This window comes from Cupressus sempervirens, chromosome 3 (assembly GCF_028749045.1).
Source record: "Cupressus sempervirens isolate cs-2001-9-10 chromosome 3, ASM2874904v1, whole genome shotgun sequence".
NCBI lineage: Eukaryota > Viridiplantae > Streptophyta > Pinopsida > Cupressales > Cupressaceae > Cupressus > Cupressus sempervirens.
The window spans coordinates 197258381-197279297 of NC_143120.1; the positions used below are offsets into that span (position 1 = coordinate 197258381).

A 20917-nucleotide genomic window follows, 5' to 3' on the forward strand; every position below is an offset into this window, starting at 1 on the left:
GAATGAAATGCTAAAGGTAATTTAATGTTATGGGAAAAGGTCACAAAAAACTGCTGATGCCTCCATTTCACATTATTTTGACACTCTTAACCAAGCTCCAAATTCTTTTAAAAAATTGCTCTAGTGTTTTAGTTGTTTCTTCTAGAACAAACCATTAGATATGGCAATTTATTGAATACAACATGGTTTTATCATGTGACTTTTTGATTGAAAATACCTATTTAACAGAAAAAATGAAATCATCCAGTTCAAACAAGCATGACCCACATGTGAAACTGCTGTTAACTGCTGTTTTCTCCAGTTTTGCTTTTATGTTCCAAACTGTTGTTGGTTTTTTGCCTGCTTATGTCAGTGATTTAATGAGGCTTTGAAGTTCCTCCCTAGAATCAATTTGTTTTCATTTTTGATTATACAAAGGTCTTAAGTTTGTTAGATTTAAATAATTTCTGTTTTTCACAAATTCAGTTGGACCATAGTTTTTGGAAAGTTTAGATTGAAATTCACTGTTTGTTGATAATATAAGTCAAATCGTAAAAAAGTTATGTGCAAAATTCAGTATGCATTATGCTAACTTAAGCAGCTAATTGGTAATTAATTTGTTTGTTTAAAAATGAGAATCGGTATGTATTTGACATTTCTTATGATATTCCTTTTAGTAGACCATCTGTAATTTCAGGCCAGGATGTTTGTGCGTTGAGTAGTTATTTGTGTTAAGTTGCTAAATGCTATTTTTTTGGATTTTAAATTAATTTTGTATCTTAGGCTTGACATGCTATTACTATTGTATTTAGGAATTTCAAGGTTTGTCCTAAAAGAACAGAATTTGCAGAAGTGCCTTCTGGTCCAAAGGTAACCATATTTTTTCAGTATTTATTGCACAATTTTATTATTCAAAATTTCACATGAATAAAGACTGAATTATTGTTTGACCTTGCTTACAAGGTGGTACTTGCATCTATGGCAAGTTTGGAGGAAGGGTTTTCCCGTGATTTATTTGTTGAATGGGCAACAGATACAAAGAATCTTGTTATCTTTACGGAAAGAGGTCAGGTAATCAATTATTCCTTGGTGCGAATATTGCACTTATACAAATGACATTGCTAGTACATGTAGATTGAGAGCCCTTTGGATAGAGTGTAGGATTTGTCTTCTTGAATTCTAACACACTGTAAGATTCAAAGGGTGCTGACATGTCTAATTATATACACTAATGAAATAGGACAATACAAGTAAAAGCTCGTTTCGCATATTCAAGGTGATGTTTGCTACTTTTTTTGTTCATTGGAATATGTAAAAAATAGATGTATAGGAACTAAAGGTGATATTTATTCATTGGCCCTCTGAAGCATTTCCAGCCAATAAATGTAATACATCAATTTATTTAACTTTATTTCTCCATAAATAGAAATGAATTGTCATCATATAATACAAACCTAGTTTGCCAAGGATGTAACACTGTGCAGGATAGGTCCAAAACCAAGAAACCTTGAAGTCACAATGCTAGGACGACCATCCAATTTTTAAACTAATTGAAAGAACACATCCACATTCAATCTATGAATGTATGTGACAAAGTAACAAGAATCGGAATCGGCAAGGCTGAATCGAATCGTGAATCTACCATGAATCGGAATCGAATCGGCCACGAATCGGAAAATTAAAAAAATCCTTGAAATTTAGTAACTTATTTCATAAACCCTTTATCGCTGATTCGATTCACCAATTCACAAAAAATCGTTTGGCTTGAATCAAATCGCTGAATCGCATGAATCCCGTGAATCGCCGCGATTCTTGGAACTATGGTATGTGAGGTGCAATGTCACGTTATATTTTTAGCTTGCTTTCTTTAGATACAATAAATTCTAACTCACAAAAATAGTAATACAATTAATTATGAGTTTAGAATTAACAAGAGCGCCAGCCTAACATTTTATTATATAATTCAGATTTAATTCTTAGAATGATCTGAAAAAATATGGACATTGTCCTCAGCTTTTTGTAGATCTTCCTACAATCTGCACTGATCTTTCTTCATTTAAATGCCTTTGAAATGTCTCCAAGTCTGGCTGTTCAAGAGTTTCCATCCATTACCTCTGTGACAGAAATTAAGGGGTTCTTGTCATTTAATCTTTATCCTGAGGAGTTTTGTCCTCAAGTTAATTGTACATAATTCATGCACCTCAAGGAGTGAAACAGATAATAAAATGTTTATGATCCTCTACTTCTTGGTTGGTTTATTTTTAAAATACTCTTTTCCTCCAAATAGCAGAACTCTTCACATTCCTTCATGACATTCAAGAGAACTTATAATAATTTAAGATAGAGTATAACAATTTTATATTATATCCTATTATTTTAGTATCTCAAATCTTTTAAAGTTTAATTTTGTTAATATATATTAATTGTTACTTGAGGTCCTCTTTCTCCTAATTTTCCTGTTATCGGAACTTTGGGTTCATCTTGATTTAATTTTTAAAGAAGGTACAATATAATCTGCCTTTCCCAAGATCATTCATCCTCAAGCAATAGAAAACCATGATGCTCAAAAATATTTTCTTGACTAATATGTACCTTGTTTATACATATTTTTCAGCTTCTCCTTGGGATTACTACCTGAAGCTTAACTGAATTTGTAAATAGATGAAATTAAGGCTCGAACCCTGCTGAGAAATATAATCATAATGTATTCTTTGTTTGTAAATTGGAGAACTGGAGGTCATTTCTTAGTTTTGTCTGTTATACAGGGAAGTAAGATATATCTTTGGTTTTATATTTTAAAGTTAGAGTAAATAGAATTGAATTTTATAGTTAATTCATTTTAAAATACTTATACATGTTCCTCTCTGGCTTTTTTAGTTTGGGACTTTGGCACGAATGCTTCAAGCGGAACCACCACCAAAGGCTGTTAAAGTTACTGTGAGCAAGAGGGTTCCTTTAAGTGGTGAAGAATTAAAAGCATATGAAGAGGAACAGAGTCGGATTAAAAAGGAGGAAGCTCTAAAAGCAAGCAGTGCAAAGGAAGAGGATGCTAGAGCCTCTCTTGTGGGAGGAGATGTCACATCAGATCCAATGATTATTGATACCACAGGTGGTCTAGCTTCATCAGAAGGTATTTTTTTTCCTGTTTGTGTCTAATCACATACCACATCATTAATATCTTCTACTTAAAAACACCAAATTTAATATTCAAAGCTGTATGTTTGGAATTTCATAAAAGAAATTTGTAGGATTTTGAAAAGGAAGAATAGTATATTGACGTGTAAATCTATATCCAATTTAAAGAGCACACGATTATTCTGAGAGGGGGAAGTGAATCAGTATAATAATAAATTGTCCAAATTCAAACTTTTATCTACACAATAACTTCAAATACTGAAATAAACAATTATGCACATGAACACTAACACAATGTTTACGTGGAAACCCAATGCGGGAGAAAACCATGGCAAAATAATTGCTTTATATAAACTTGTTCTTTTATGATGTTTTGTAGGCACCAACCTAGGAGAGGCTGCAACATCTATGTTTATGAGCACCAACTCATGGGAAGCTTCAACTCCCACACTTTGCAGACACTGGCCTACTTGAAGCACCAACCCCTCACTGCTTGTCTTCATGAGCACCAACCCATTGCACACAAACTGCTTGTCCACCTTGGCACTGTTGCTTACTCAACTGATGATGGATACTTCAATTGCACAATTCCCCTTCCTCACTCTGATATTTATGAATTCTTTAATCTTCGCCCACACACCCTTTTCTCTTATTTTTACCTCAAGTCAGCTTCCATATATATATATATATATATATATATATATGTTTCTTTTGAACACTTCTGTTATTTCTCTTGCATCATTTTTCTTCTATATATATATATATTAAAATCTGAATATATTTCTTCTTATTATTTTTATAAGACTCCTTCCATATACGTCTTTGTTCTTTTATCTTCCATATACATCACTCATCACACTTTTTATTCCACTTATATTTTATGCATGACAAGTCATATTTATGTCTTAAACATTATAAGAAATGACTTTTCAAATATAAAAAGTCACGTCCCTTTAGAAATGAATTACACCTTTTTTAAAATCATAATCACACCAATATGTTGATCCTTGCATTTAATATATTCTTCTCAACATTATTAATTTGATCATATTCATGGTAAACAGCAACTTAAGGAGGTTTGATTCTTGATTTTACGCACACCATAATTTGTTTATTATTATTCTATCCTTACACGAATCATTCTCCAAACTCCAGATCCCTCTGCGTTAGGATTGTTGTGTGATATCTGACAGGTTTTTAGATATTACCATCTGACAGATTCTTCATGAGATTATCGCGCTCATTTTCTGTATGATTATCACTGCATATGTATGTGGTTGCTGTCTCACTCTCTGACGTGGAGTCCTCTCCGCTACATTGCTTAACTCCTCTTTGTTGTCCCGGCACATAAAAAATGACATCGACATCCTTTATGACTTTCCAGTGCTGGATTTCTGTCTATATCTTTATCACTGTCTTAATCATATTTGTCTTATATTGTTTGTTCTAAGAAATACGCTGCTTTGGGAGACTTTGACAGACAATTATATAGCTGCTGCATAAATGAGAAATATATGTCACTGTTCTTGTTTCATATTAATGTTTTTCCTTACATATATTGCTGCTTATTCTCATCGACATCTTCTATATATTGCCGAAGATCGATATCTGCATTTTTAATGCTGCTTCTTTATAGTCTTTGTCTAAATCAGATACTTTCCTCCTTGCTCCATTATCTATTGCTAATGTGGATGCTTCATATTTATACTGTCCAGTGTCTATGTATTCTTTATATTCATCACGTTGTATTTTCTGTTTATATAAGTTTGTATATGTACATTATTTCTATATGAACTATTATTCATATTTCTTTGATTATAACAGGTTCAGTATATCTATCATTGTCTTTGCTGCTTACCTTGTTTTTGTGACAATAATTTTAATTTTATCTGCCCCGTTTCTTCGACACAGCTGCCCATGTATCTGATGCTTCTTTCCATATTTTTGATTTACTGTCCTTAATTTTGTGTACTCTCAACATACTAAAGCCATGGTGTATATTTATGCAATCTAATTATATTCTAATCCCCAGTCAGTACTAGTATTGTGCCAACAACAGTTACACCGTTTTTGTAATACCTTCAATGATAAAATCTCATGCAATCTAGGTCTTTGACATCAATGGTAATAATTCGTTTCATGTTTGGATGGTAAAACATGCTACATATTTTCTATCAATGGAGAACCATGGACATTTGAGTAATTTTCAACTATTAACTGACATCTAATATTTATCTTTGCCATTTAGCATTGATCAATGATAAACTACCATACTATGAAATGATTTAGTTTTACAATTTTGTAATAACTGGGGTAACATACCAGCACCGATTCCTGAACCCTAACCAGTAGATTAGGAGCCAGCTGGTTAGAGTACAAATTGTTCTATCGCCTTGCTTCTTTTTCTTTCGGACAATGGTCCTATCATTTTTGGGAGTACTCTATGTCATAAGCATTCAATTTTTGTGTTTTCCTATACCTCATCCTCTACAAAGGGGACATGGTGGACATATATCATAAATCTCACTAACAAACATAGGTTACATTAATTCTGAGGATTTTTTTCTCGTAATTAATGCTGGACATTCCATCATTCTACCCGTCTGATCGGTATGTTCTCGTTTGCTTTTTTCGGTATGAGTTTGTTATAAGTTGTTACTAGTTTGATGTTATCAGTTATTTTGTTAACTATTCTGATGTTGGATAACTAAACTGTACTTCCTTGGAAACAAAGACACACACTGCAATATACTATTTTTGAAGTTAAGAAAGCATTGTGTTTTCGCAAAATATGGTAAAAACCCTAAAACATAACACTTGTCATAAAGTCCCACATGAACTACACATTATAGAAACAAGGAACAATTTTTGAGGAGAAAAATCGACCAAAACCCAACACAACTTTTGAGGTGAAAAATTGATCATCAGTAAACACAATATTTGAGGTGATAAATCCATCAAGCAAAACCAAAATTTTGAGGTGAAAAGTTGATCAAAGCCATGAGATAATTTGAGGAAAATTTCTGAAATTCCTTCAATAAGATGACCTGATCAGAATGCATAGGAAGAAAACTCCTGATATGAATGCAGAGTAACTATGGCCTTCTGCGGAGACCCTTGTGAAGATTTTGTAGTTGCCTACTGTTTCCTTAAATCCTTCTTCATGTGACCAGACTTGTGACAATAATTGCATTGAACACTCTTAGTCCTTGAAGATGCTGGAGGTTCAACCCAATCAATATTGCTAAGGAGAATTTAGTTGTCCAAGGCTTGCACCGAGAAAGCCACCTGTACAGTAGAGGAGGAACTTGCATGACTTCCTATAATGTTCCCATTTTTAGCAGGTTCCTGTAGTTGGCTTGGTCAGTTCACCATCATGACCCTTGGGATCTGACGGTGGGATTTGAGGGTCTCAGTTGTGGGGTTATAGGAGTTTTAGTAGCCTAAGGTGTGTTTTGGCTCCAAGTCACCTTGTTAGGTTCATTCACCGCCTTTCAGCATCAGTATCACTTTGGTGTTCTTAGATTTTGATTTTGATGCTTCTTCAGTTGTTTTTGCAAAATGGGTGAATTATTATTAGTATTCATCTAAATATGTCGAAGTTGCTATTTTTGTTGGTGTTGTTTGTTGGCCAGTTGTTTTCGCAAGACGGGTGAATTATTATTATTATTATTCATCTAAATATGCCGAGGTTGCTATTTTTGTTGGTGTTGTTTGTTGGCCACCTCAGCAGCACAGCTTGTTGGAATTGGGACTAAATGTTTTCAATTGTGGGAACAAGAAACATTGGCCTTGCATTTCAAAATATTAAGTTATGGTAGAAAAACTCGTTTTTTGAGCCAAAAGCAATAATTAAATTAGATTATAACGGCACTTTGTTATATTTTAATGTTGTGTGTGGGAAGCTTCTTAAGAGAAGTTTATTTGGGAAACTTTGTGCCATTTGGAGATTATAAATATGAGCCCGTTTGATGAGTAAAGCATCCAATTGATTATTTACTTTTGTTAGCTGTGAAGAATTTTCTGATGTTTGGTTCTGTGCCGTAGCTGAAGTATAAGGGTTTTATGCCGGTTGGTGTTCTCCACTGCTTAAGTATAGTGGAGTTAATTCTGAGAGTGATCCAAGTTCGAATTGATTGAGTCTTCCTTCTATATATGTTGTGACTAAGGAGACGTTGGGGTTATTTGGAAATCGATTGCATTTGACTGGGAGAAAATTGAAGAAGTCCATCTCCAACTTGGACGGCTTGTTTTTGCAATTCTAAACGCTGATTGCTAAGCTACATGTTTGGGTGCCATTCTTTGCAATTCAAGTGCCCGCGTTGGCTGCTAATTGGCACTCATTATTGGTGCTGCTGAGCATTGAAATTTTATGTTGTTTATGAGTGGTAATTGCAACTGGGTCGTTCATACACCTGTGATTTGGCACCTTGCTACATCTGAAATTGGTGTCTCTGTTCAAGTGGTTGCTTGCTAGAAGTCAATGCCCAGAATTCTGCAAATCGAGGGAAATCATATCCCTCCTGATGACACTCTGCTAGGGCCTGCAATCTGTTCTGGAAATCGCCAGGTAACGGGCCATAGCAGCTTGTTGAATGTATGAGTCTGGTGCAAGCAATCCCATACCAGGTTCTTTATTTAGTGTTGTATTTTGCTTAGACATTGAGTTGTGTGGTCTAGTGCAAATCATTCATATGCTGGTGGTTAACAGATGCATGTGTTATAGTTGTTTCAATAATGCTGCAGTAGTAACTTGTGACAGAATTTAAATATGTACTATGAGGGAATGTTGTTAGTGCCAAAATAGCTGATTAGACTAGAAGAATTGTTTATGTACTGTTATTGATTTGACAGTGATAAGTTTAATGATAATTGAATCTTTATCAATATTTGTAGATACACTATCAAGTTGAAGGGCTTGCGTAGTAGAAGATTTCTGAAAATCCACATTATTTTGCATTGCCATTTAAAGAGCCAATTGGATTTACCACTGAGATTCCTTTCAAAATATTTGCCGAAATATCTAAACAATTGAATTGTGAAGGAATTTTCTGTTTGATTAAGTTATAACCAGTAGGGGTTTTTACACTTCCAAACTGTTGCTTGCACTAACCCTGTTGCACAGATACAAAGAATTTCAGAGCAACACTATTAGAAGTGATTGAGTGTCTCTATGAAATGATTGTAGGATTGGGGCAGGCTTTTTAGCGTGGATACTACCATATCTTCTTCCTCCATCTTGCAGCTACTAGCCTCTAACTGCTCACACAAGTCCTTGATTTTCATAACTCATCCACGGTGATAGATAACAACATATTCTTTAGAAAGAGACCATGGCTCTTGTCCGATGTCTCATGAAGATCCTTTAAGATACCCCAAATTTCTCTAGATGTTTTGCTGGAAGGCACTTGAGGGAGCTGATCATTTGTAATCGAGAGTTTGATCAACATGATAAGTTTTTGATCACGTTCATCCAATTTATCATGATCTATTTGATTAGAATGTATAGTGGTCAAGTTTGACCAAACCACGATAAATAGATTTGGTCAAATTTTGAGATTTGCCAAATTTATTATAACCAATTCTAACTCTATATTTCTTGTCGTTAGATCCTCCCCAAAGAATTATGTTTTGTCCATTCTTGAGAGTTAGATGTCTGTATTTTAGAGAGTTTAAAAGCTAGAGATTTGCTCCTTTGTTAAGGGTACATCTTCTAAAGGTTTCCATTGCCGCCCTCTAGAACATTTGCTATCACTTTTTATAATGTAATGACAAAGTATTTGTCCTTATTGATTTAGAATTTCTTTGATATTTGGATCTAATCCCAAGCTTTCCTAGGGTTCATGACCTGCCCATGAGTCTTCACAAGAAAGTGCACTTACCCCTCCTCCAATTTCTCAAGTAAATTTATCGTTTATAATATCACTGCAATTCATCATAAATTTCCAAATATGAGACCCTCTAGTGTCGTTTTTAGGTCTAAAGATGTTTAAGGAGTTCACTCCTAAAGAATGAATGAATGGAAGATTTTAATAAAGCCCACAAGGCCAAAGCAGTCTATAGGACCCGCAAGCTAGCACACAGCCCCATATAGGATGAAGAGAACCTAAGCAAACTGTAACCTCTTGACTAACTTGTCTCTTCAAGGGTGGATTTTGATAATCAAGTTTGCAGTTTTGCCTCATTTTTCCTCAAATATGTAGCTCAAGTTGGCTTCCTCTAAAATCTTCAAATACTCGGATCTGATGTCATTGTATGTTGAGCACTCCATGACAAAATGGTGATTTGTCTCAACATCCCCCATGTCATAGAATATGCACATCCTATTTTCTCGTTCCTCTTTTTGCACCTATCATCTACCTATTTCACATCTCAACTGATGAGAGCCAGCTATAAGTTGGGATATGAGCATTTTTTCTCTCTATTTAATATTTGCTCCTATATACACTTTTTTCCCATGATTTGTTGTGGGATTAAATTTCTTGATATAATAATTTTTTTTCCGCCTATTGTGCCTTGTCCATATAATACTTCAAAATATTCCACGAACAAACTTTTTAATGTCTTTATTATTAACCAGGCACCCTTGAATGTCAACATCGCATTTTTTCATCCACTTGTTTTTGCTTCATCCGTGTGCCTTTTCTCCTATCTAGCCTCTCCTCAGTGACTAACTTAGACCAACAATGGCTTTCTTGAGCTTTCTTTAGGTAACTTACTAACTGAACCATTGCAATGGCTTCTAAGGGGAAGGAGCTAGCATTTGCCAATAAGATCTCACAAGGTACAATTGTTTTGATTTTGAGGTTGCTGATGATTAAGTGTTTTTGTATTCTTTCAACCTCTCTCCATTTGTGATCTAACATATGAAAGATCCCTGATGGATCTCTGCTGCTAATCTGCTGTAGCTAATTATATTTTTTCTTTTAATTTTGTTTTTCCTGTTTATTAAAATTTTCTTGCAGAACTAGATGGAAATGCAGAAGAGTTTGTTTGTTTTTGCGTTTTTTGATAATTATTCAACATAGAAATGAGGAGCAAATGATATGAAAAGAGTCTGAAAATAAATAACAATATGCAGTAAAATCAGAGTTGATACAAATTGTACCAGGCAGATCGTTGAATTATAGAGCCAAATAAAGGATCCAATACATTTCCCCAAACAATGATGCCAAAATTGGCTGATGAAAAAGGGCTGTGAACATGCATACGTCTGCTGTTGATTAACCGACTCTCTATATATCAAAGTGCTGCAAATGGCGGCTACAGCTGCAAGGCTCACTTTCCCATGTACCAATAATCGCGCACAACTAAACAATACTGCAGGCCCAAGATGAAATAGCGTCCTTCTTCCCTGATAACAGCTGATACCATTGAAAATTCCAAGACCAAATACTGCTGAGGGTTACGTCCCAGCCAGTAAATACCTTGGGGTTTGCGTCCCAGAATAAAATCGCCCAAGCAGAGAAAATTTGTAAACAAGTTGTAAAATGCATAAGATATGCTGAGGAATGGCGCCTCCATCTCCTTTTAACCCCTTCCAAAGCAAATCGAACCCTAAAGTGGCTCCAAAAGGCGTTGGATTACAAAAGTGATTTAAGTCTTATTTTAAAGTGGCCATGTTACAAGAAAATGACCCTTTTTCTCCATAGAAATAAATCCGTTCACTGAATCGCCCTGAGACCAAAGAGAAAGATTTAGAAAAATTCAAGACCTTTCCAACAAGCTATCACACCAAGGGGTACGCATCCAGATGAGGTCAAAAACCCCTTATTACTCCAAAATGGTTATTAACTTAGCCTTATTTAATTATTAAACGCTAACTTAGGAAATATTAAAAATATAACCCAAATAGCTACAAAATGCCCAACTGACATCACAAACCATAAAATCATCCTGTCACCTATCTGTGACTGAAGTCGGAAATCAAGGATCCACTGGCAGTCTCATCCCTAAAATCTAGGGATGCTCCTAAAATTTAGGAAACAAGCTCTATCTCGCTGAAACTGAACCCAAAGAGCAAACTCATGGAAACCCAACCCTGTGCATGATCATACCTCCTAAAAAGTAGGAATGAACCCCATAAATGTAGGAACTGTCTCCTAAAAACAAGGAACGTCTCCCAACCGATCAATAACCGCTAGAACACTAAGTCCCCAACACTGAATAACCAAACTGGGTCTCTATCCAACCCTGTCAGCCTACAAGACCCCATAATAATCTGACTCACATGTCTCTGCTAGACTGAGCTAGAGTGGGGACATGACAACATACTTCTCCCACAAATTTCACACCCGTACAAGACCACCATGGTGACTAGAAGAACAAACATCATTTTCTTGGTCTTTGAATGCCACAATTCTGCATTCCTACAGTTATTTAGGTTGCAACCTAAGATATACATTTTAAATAAAATTGATGCCCATTTCTATTAGGTTCTCAAAACATATTCCATCCTAATTTTGTTCTTAAAGGCTTATTGTGTCATTTTATATTTTTAATTCCTATTCCTCCTATACTAATTGGCCTGCAGATTTTGTCCCATTTGATCATTGCAACGTTTTTGTTAACAGAGGTACCTTGCCATACAAATTCCCTAATTTGGAATCTAGTTTATTTTTGACACTATTTGATACTGGTAGAACTGATATTTGATAAATAGGAATTGCTGGTAGCACATATCTGATCATTGTTTCTGTACCTGCGTTGGAGTGCCATCTCCCTTTCCAACTATCTATTTTATTATGTAGCTTAGTTGTAACATGTTCCCACAATTTATTGCTCTTTTGACCATTCTCTAGATGGATTCCTAAATATTTGTATGAAATTTTTTAGCTTTAAATCCTAGGATTCTGCATATTTCATGTTCCAGGGTGGGTTTGGTATTTAGAAAAAAGATTACTTTTTCACCTAAGGCTTCCTTATGTTGGTTAATGATTTCTTTGAACCGAGAAGCTTCTCATTTTGTGCTTGTCCCTAGTAGAATTGTCTCAGCAACAAATTGTTGATGAGTGATGTTTGGTACTTTTCTGGTTATTTTAATGCTATTTATCTTACCCTCTTCATGGGTTTTTGAATTGTTCTTCTTAGTCCTTCCACAATTATTACAAAAAGAAAGGGGAATATGGGAACCCCTTGTGTAATACCTCGTGAAATATTAAAAAAAACTCTTTACGGCTTTCGTTAACTTTTTTAAAGATTTTAGGGGTTTAGATACAACTGAAAATTGTTAAGTATATCTAACCAGATAACCTACAGGTCTGATAGTACAGACCGTACTTCCTCTTCTTATCATTATATATCTTCAGACTAGCATCATATTATATATATTTCTGCCTACAAGAGCCGGCGACTTCTCATGAAGAAACTCTATTATGCTTAACTAAACTAACACATTGTTAGTTAAGTGTTATTAGTTTTGTCTTCCCAGATTGCTGACTTAGAGGAGGTTTAATTAATACTAGTTTACAAAGGGATATGTGCCTTTTAGGGACATATCCTTTAGCAAGGATATATAGGAGGGTTATTGGTTCAGTTAGAGAACACATATATACAATTAAGTCTGCTCTTCTAAGCACCAATACCCTGCAATTAAAGATCAGAAGATACTCTCAATCACAAGGTTAATTATTACTTATTATATCAGCATAAGAGAAGTACGGTGTACTACATATATTACACCATTAAGGTTAATTTCTCAGCATTATATTACACTGATCTATTTGCAAATACATATAATTCTTCGATCAGAATTATAATTGTAAACTTCATCATATTCAGAACTTAGAAAATCATTGTCAGCAGACAAAGAAGGAAATAGAAGTCTGATTCAAATAATTTCAGAATCTTTACATGGTATCAGAGCTTTGGTAGTCGAACCTTGGCTCTGCAATATTCAATTTTCAGACTCTATATATACCTAGCAACTATCTTCTATCTTTAATGGCATGCACAATCAGACCCGAGGACAGGTTTGATGGGAAAGAACATTTTGAAGCCTAGAAATTCAGAATCATGATGATTCTTGAAGAGAACGATGTAAAACCAATTTGTTGATGGAGCATCCAAACAATCCCCAGTTGAACCTCACAAATCTATCTGGCGCAGAGGAAATAGAAAAGCCAACGGAATCACATTCAGATAAAGAAAGGAGAATCAATAAATTCTTACTTCCTTAGAGTTGCCAGCATTAGAGATGAACTATCAAGTATAGGAACCACCATTAGTGACACAAAATTAACACTTATGGCTATAGATGAATTGCCAAATTCATGGGAGACATTTGCACAAGGAATAAGTGCTAGAGATAATCTTTTGGACTTTAACAGACTCAAGAAAGACTGTCTTCACGAGGAATCCAGAAAACTAAAGAAAGGAGGGAAACCGAAAGCAGAAGATGAAGAATTCACGTTCTTAATACAAACTCCTATACGGGCAAGAAGAAACATTTCAAGAAGAAAAAGGGAAATCAAAAGAATGGAAAACCCAAGAAAGACCTATCTAAAATAAAGTGTTTCAAATGTGAAAAATTTGGACACTACAGATCTAATTGTCTTGAAAATTCCAAACAACAAGCAAACTACACAAATGTCATTAGAGAAGAAGATACTTATGATCCTGAAAATAGTGTTTCGTATTCCTCTCTATCAAATGAAATTTCAAATAAAGCATGGGTAATTGAATAGTGGATCTTCTAGACATATAACGACATACAAATAAACTCTAGACTCTTTATCAAAGACGGTTAATAGTGAAGTTACAATTGGTGATAATTCAGCACACTCCATTGAAGGAATTGGAAATTGTACTTTGAAATTAAAATCAATAAATACTCTTCTTCTTAAAGGTGTACTCTATGTACCAGGAATAAAAAAAAATCTAATCTCAATTACAACACTTGAAGATGATGGGCACAATGTTGCATTCGTGGATGGCAAAGTATTAACTTGGGCTAAGAACTCCTTCATCAAGAAAGCAAAGTTAATTGGTCAAAGAAAATGATATTTGTATGAATTGAATACAAAATCTAGTCAATCTATTCAAGCCATAGTTCATGAAGCTGCAGATATAAATGAAATATGGCACAAAAGATTAGGGCATCTAAATTTTAAAACTTCATCAACTATGGAGAAGATGGTTATTGGATTACTTATACTAAATTAAGACCACCCAAGTATTTGCAAAGTGTGTGTTCTGGGTAAGAACAATAGAAGTCCCTTTTATGATAGTACTAAGAAAACAAATAATGTACTAGAATTAATTCATTCAGATTTATGTGGACATAGATGTCTATTCTTTCTCTTGGAGGATTCTGGTATTATATCTTGTTCATAGATGACTTCTTTAGGAAAACATGGATTTACTTTTTAAAATGCAAAGAATCAGAAGAAATCCTACAAAGATTTAAAGAATTCAAAGCATTAACTGAAAATTTTTTAGGACATAAAATCAAAATGCTTAGAATTGATAACAGAGGAGAATATACCTCAGACTTGTTTAGAAAGTTTTGTAAAATATCAGGGATTAAGAGGGAGTACACTATTTCTTATAATCCAAAACAAAATGGGGTAGCAGAAAGAAAGAACATGACAAATTATAGGAGCTGTTAGAGCTATGATTTTTGACCAAAATTTAGAATATTATCTTTGGGCAGAAGCCTCTTGTATTGCTGTATATATTCAAAACAGAAGCCCTCATTCCTATCTTAAAGATAAAACTCTTGAAGAAATATTTACTAAAGTAAAACCCAATATAAGTCATCTTAGAATTTTTGGGTGTCCTGTATATATCCATGTTTCAAAGGAAAAAAGAACCAAGTTAAAACCCTCTGAGAGGAATGACATTTTTGTAGGGTATAGTGAAACATCTAATGCATATAGGATTTTCATACCTGGATAGAGAAACATCGAACTTAGTAGGGATGTAATCTTTGAAGAAGATCTTGCATTCAAAAGAGCCATAAGTTTTGATGAACCTTCTCCTTTATCTAGTTCTGAAAGAAATAGTGAATCTGGGTCCCAGAGGGAGAACTTAGAAGAAATCGAAGATGAAATTCAAAATATGAACCTTGAAGAAAATTCAAAGAAAAGGCCACTTTGGGCCATTAAAACAGTTGAAGCAGCTCAAGACTTTGCTGCACCTTCCGAAACAGTCAAAGAAAGAAAAAGACCTAAAAGATTCTCTAGTTATACAACAAACATGAGTGATTTATCCAAAACAGAACCAACCAATCCTTTTGGTGCTATTAAACATACAGTTTAGAAAGAAGCTATGACACAAGAATACCAATCTATTATGAAAAATGATGTTTGGGAAATTGTTCCAAGACCTAAAGGAAAATATGTTGTTTCTTCCAAGTGGCTATTTAAAATAAAGCATGCTGTTGATGGTAGTATTGAGAAGTATAAAGCCAGATTTGTAGCTAGAGGATTTTCTTAGAAAGAAGGGATTGATTATGAAGAAATCTTTGCTCCTGTTGCCAGATATACCTCTGTAAGAGCAGTCTTAGCAATTGCCGCATCAAAGGGATGGAAGGTGCATCAGATGGATGTAAAAACAACATTCCTAAATTCAAAGATTTCAGAAGAAATATATCTGGAGCAACCAAAAGGATTTAAAACTCATGAAATTAACACTTTTGTTTGCAGGCTCAAGAAAGCTCTCTATGGGCTTAAACAAGCTCCCAGGGCTTGTTATGAAAGAATTGATAAGTATCTCACCAGCTTGGGATTCTCTAAGAATAAAGCCGACACAAATTTATATTATAAAAGAGATAAAGATGATATGGTAATTTAGATACTGTATGTCGATGATTTACTAATAACAGGTGATGATCATCTAATAGACGAGTGTAAGAAAGATCTAACTAGAGAATTAAAAATGAAAGATTTGGGACTCCATTACTTCTTAGGACTGAAAGTATGGCAGAATTCTGACAGTATCATACTTAATCAAGGAAAGTATACATCAGACATTTTTAAGAGATTTGGAATGTGGAATTGCAAACTTATGTCGTCTCCAATGGAGACTAATCTACTCTCTACAGACAGATGATTGGGTCCCTTATGTACTTAGTAAATACAAGATTGGATATTTGCTATGTAGTTAATGCCTTAAGTCAGTTTATGTATGAACCAAAGGAGATTCACCTAGTTGCGGTTAAACACATTATGAGATATATACAAGGCACTCTTAATTTTGGACTCAAATACGAAAAAGTTGCATTAGATTTGCATGGATTCACTGATTCAGATTGGGGTGGAAGTGTTAAAGAAAGGAAAAGTACTTCTGGATGTTGTTTTAGTTTAGGATCAGCAATGATATCTTGAATATTCAGAAAGCAGACTTTAGTAGCTCAGAGCTCCATAGAAGCCGAATACATTGCAGCAACGATGGCCTCTTGAGAAGCAATCTGGTTGAGGAAGTTACTTGTGAGATTATTTGGGCAAGCCATGAAACCTATGATTATTCATTGTGATAATCAGAGTTCCATTAAGCTCTCATTGAATCCAGTTTTCCATGACAAGTTCAAGAATATTGAAATTCCTTACCATTATGTAAGAGATATGGTAGACAAGAATTCTGTAAAATTGGAATACATTTGCACTGCAGAGCAGACAATAGATATACTCACCAAACCTCTATCTAGAGTGAAGATAGAACACTTCAAGAGGAGACTTGGTATGGTTGAGTTGTAATCCATTTGTACTCTCTTGATTATTAATAAAATAATTTTATTTTGTTAGGCTATTGACTGTTATGGGCTCCACCATTTGTATTCATTATTTTAGAGGTGACGATCTCTGAAATGATGAACACTTGTATAAAAGGTATTATGAGAGATGACGATCTCTTAAATAATGTACTAAATTGTAGAGTTTTATTGTACGATCTAGATGAGTTTTTGATCATATTGTGATGTTGACATTGCTATGTTCATGAGTCACAAAATTTGATATAGGATGAATCTTAGTATTCTCCAGGTTTATCCTGCATTTTGGTAGATCTTAAACTCAAGATCTTGTTGTGATATAGAAATACCAGTTTCTATGAATCACAACTTGGATAAATGAAGAGATTACTCTTTAGATTTATCCTGTATATTATCACTAGTAGCAGTGATTTGTCATATCACAGGTTTAGTACTATGACTTTGTATCATATGTTCTCTGATACCACATAATAAGTAGAATCAAACAGATATAGAGTATTAATTCTTGCTTATTCATTTGTATTGGTGTTGCTAGATATAATATCTCTCTATAGGATTATCAGAAGAGGGAGTGTTAAGTGTATCTAACCAAATAACCTTCAGGTCTGATAGTGCATACCGTACTTCCTCTTCTTATCATTATATATCTTTAGACTAGCATCATATTATATATATATCTTTGACTATAGGAGCCGACGACTTCTCATGAAGAAACTTTATTATGCTTAACTAAACTAACACATTGTTAGTTAAGTGTTATTAGTTTTGTCTTCCCAGATCGCTGACTTAGAGTAGGTTTAATTAATATTAGTTTAGGAAGGGATATGTCCCTTTTAGGGACATACCCTTTAGCAAGGATATATAGGAGGGTTATTGGTGCAGTTAGAGAACACACAGAAACAATTAAGTCTGCTCTTCTAAGCACCAATACCCTGCAATTAAAGATCAAAAGATACTCTCAGTCACAAGGTTAATTATTACTTATTATATCAGCATAAGAGAGGTTCGATGTTCTCCATATATTACACCATTAAGGTTAATTTCTCAGCAATATATTACACTGATCTATTTGCAGATATATATAATTCTTAGATCAGAATTATAAGTGTAAACTTCATCATATTCAGAACTTAGAAAATCATTGTCAGCAGACAAAGAAGGAAATAGAAGTTTGATTCAAAGAATTTCAGAATCTTTACAAAAATCATGTTATGTCATCTTTTAGTGGATCCGAAGGCCTCTAAGCATTTACATAAAAACCTCCAATCTACTTTCTCGTATGCGTTTTGAATATCTAGTTTAATCACCATACGTGGTTCTTTGTTATTTATTATTGTATGAATGATTTGTTAGTGCATATTTCTAGGGATTGAAATTCTTCTTCATCTGCTTGATTGTAGAGGATGACATATCTTCTCCCAGTAATATATATATATATGTGTGTGTGTGTGTGTGTGTGTGTGTGTGTGTGTGTGTATAATAATATATCTCATATAGCTTTGCAATATGCTATAAAGTATTTACTAAGACTACGGCAATGAGAATCCAAAAGCTTCTTCTAAAACTGATTAGCGTGGACCAATCAAGGTTTTTACAGGGCAGATCTATATTTGATGGAGTACTTATTGCCCTAGATGCTATACATACTGCTCAAAACAACAAAGACCCTAGTATGTTAATTAAGCTAGATATTAGAAAGATTTATGATAGAGTGGATTGGGGATTTTTGAGGAAATTCCTCGAAGCAGGTTTGGGTTTTCAAGACAATGGGTGAATTTGATCTTTGCATGCATATTCTCCCTAAAGTCATCAATATTGGTGAATGGACCACCCAAAGGCTTTTTCAGAATAAGCAGGGGACTTAGGCAGTGTTATCCCTTTTTCTTTTTCCATTAAGGTCTATTTAAATATTACTTCATCTAAATTCCCTTCATCGTGAGGGGTATCTTGATTAGAATCTGATTCTGTGGTGGTTGGTTAAACATCTGAATAGCCAATGATCTTAGAAGCTCTGTTCCATTGGATGGTGCTTTGTAATGTTGTCTTTCGGTTTTGCCTCCATTCTCCACGTTGTTTTAGCTCTAAATGAATTCTTCTAGTGTGATATCAAATCCTTCTTTAGCTTTCATCATAGTGTACTCGTACGCAATGTCCTTTTTATAATAGTGGTTTTTCCTTTAGTAAGAACCTTTAAAAATTTGCTCCCCTTCATTTTTATGATTGTGGTGACTCGCAATGCAACGTCAACAAATATGAGTTTGTGAAGTGACTTAGTAAGGTAATTGCCCTTTCCAGGAAATATATCATCGTTTCTAATCTTCCAAATATTCCACAACAAAATAGATGAAAAGATTCCCCAGAAAGAGTTATAATGTTTCCTGCCATTAATTTGTGTAGTGTTTAAAACAGTAAAGTCTTTATAGAAGTTAAGTCCAAACATTTTACAAATTCAGAGGCAAATGAGCAATAAAAAGTACATCAAAAACATATTGAAGATGTTTACAAATAGAGAGAATATAAGGATCATCCATTGGTTGCTTGAATGATAGTTTGTGCAGAATGAGTTTCCTCAGGAAGCAGGAGATTGTTGGTTCAAGAGGTCTACTCCACAAGTTAATGAAATATTTTGTCCACGAGACAGGTTGGATATTCATGAGCCATTAGAGTTGAGGCAAGTAAAGATATCTAGGCTGTAGGTGAGAAGACTGTAGATATATCTTGGTGTGGCTAGGTGAAGAGGAGAATTATCATGCTAGGAGAGCTGAAATGGCCGAGCATTTGGAGAACAACAAACAAGGGATGAGTTGAACTTGTAAAGGGAGGAAGAAATGATGGAGAAGGTTCTCCAATGAGAATCAGGGAAACTAAAAGAAAATTTAATAGTAGCCCATGGGATTAATTCTTCCTTTTTAATAATGTCTTGGAATACTCTAATGCCTTTCTCTCACCTTTTTCTAGTTGAGGATCTTTGAATAAGGGCTAGAGGTTTGGTACCATGTCTAAGGTTCCACCATCTAGGATTTTGCCCACAAATCAAGTTCTTCCCTTCAGAGGGGTTATTGTTTGCAAATAACTTCCCCATAAACTTCCAACATTTCCAAATTGTCTTGAAGATATTGGATCCCTGGACAACGGTACTATTAGAATACTCTAAAGTTACTTTATTGGTCATCTTATTTAGTCAATAGTTTATTATTCAATTTCTATTTCCGTCTTTTGTTCACGGTTGTTTCTTTTTGAAATATTGTCTTTGTAAATATATATAAGGAGCTTTCATATTCTTTGTTTGATACAAATGCAATAACATCAATTTATTATAACATGGTATTAGAGCAGGTCGATGGGATTTCATTAGCTTTGGCGAATTTTTTGAGGAAAATTCGAGCCTCTTTGATCTTGAATTTTTCTAGAAATTTGCTTGCTGGAGGTATTTTATGAAACTTTTGTGGTTCATCGTCAAGGATTTTTGCTGGAAATCGCAAGCCTACTTAAAAGTTTTAATCCCGCGATTTCTTGGTTGTAGCAAAGGTCCATTTGTTAAGGGTTTCATGTACTTGCATGTTGCTTGCATATGCTGGTTTACCATGCGAAGTCTTGTGTTTTTCCTATCTTAAATTTTTTCGATGCATTTTATAATTTATTCCATTATAAAAATTTCTTTGGTGGGATTCCTTTGTGGGTTTATAATTGTTTCCTAAAAAATTATTTGGTGGGTTTTACTGATTTTCCTTAAAAATGAAGCTTTGTATTGTTTGGTTTTGATTGATATTTCACCTCAAAAATCATGTTGGTTTTGATTGGTTTTTCACCTGAAAAACCATGCAGGGTTTTGATTAGTTTTTCAACTAAAAATTGTGTTCAGTTTTTTCGATTTTCTCCTTAAAAATTGTTGGTATATAATTTTTGCTCAAATTATTTGGTGGGTTTTACTGACTTTCCCAAAAAATGAAGTTACGTATTGTTTGGTTTTGATTGTTTTTTCACCTCAAAAATGAAAAATCATGTTGGTTTTGATTGATTTTTCACGTTAAAAACCATGTTGGGTTTTGATCAAATTCACCTCAAAAATTGTGTTCGGGTTTTTCAATTTTC

General features: G+C 34.3%; 1 protein-coding gene across 2 annotated transcripts in view; it reads left to right on the forward strand.

The window, feature by feature from the left end:
- The window catches only part of CPSF100 (cleavage and polyadenylation specificity factor 100), a 257061-nt gene that overhangs the window by 88473 nt on the left and 147671 nt on the right, over positions 1-20917 (forward strand). For both annotated transcript variants that reach the window (XR_016362048.1, XM_089819032.1), the window contains exons 8-10: positions 792-849; positions 943-1050; positions 2857-3109. Coding sequence is in view for 1 of the 2 variants with exons in the window: in XM_089819032.1 (XP_089675158.1) it covers positions 792-849; positions 943-1050; positions 2857-3109 (419 nt within the window). In the remaining variant the exon portion in view is untranslated. The remainder of the gene's footprint in view (positions 1-791; positions 850-942; positions 1051-2856; positions 3110-20917) is intronic.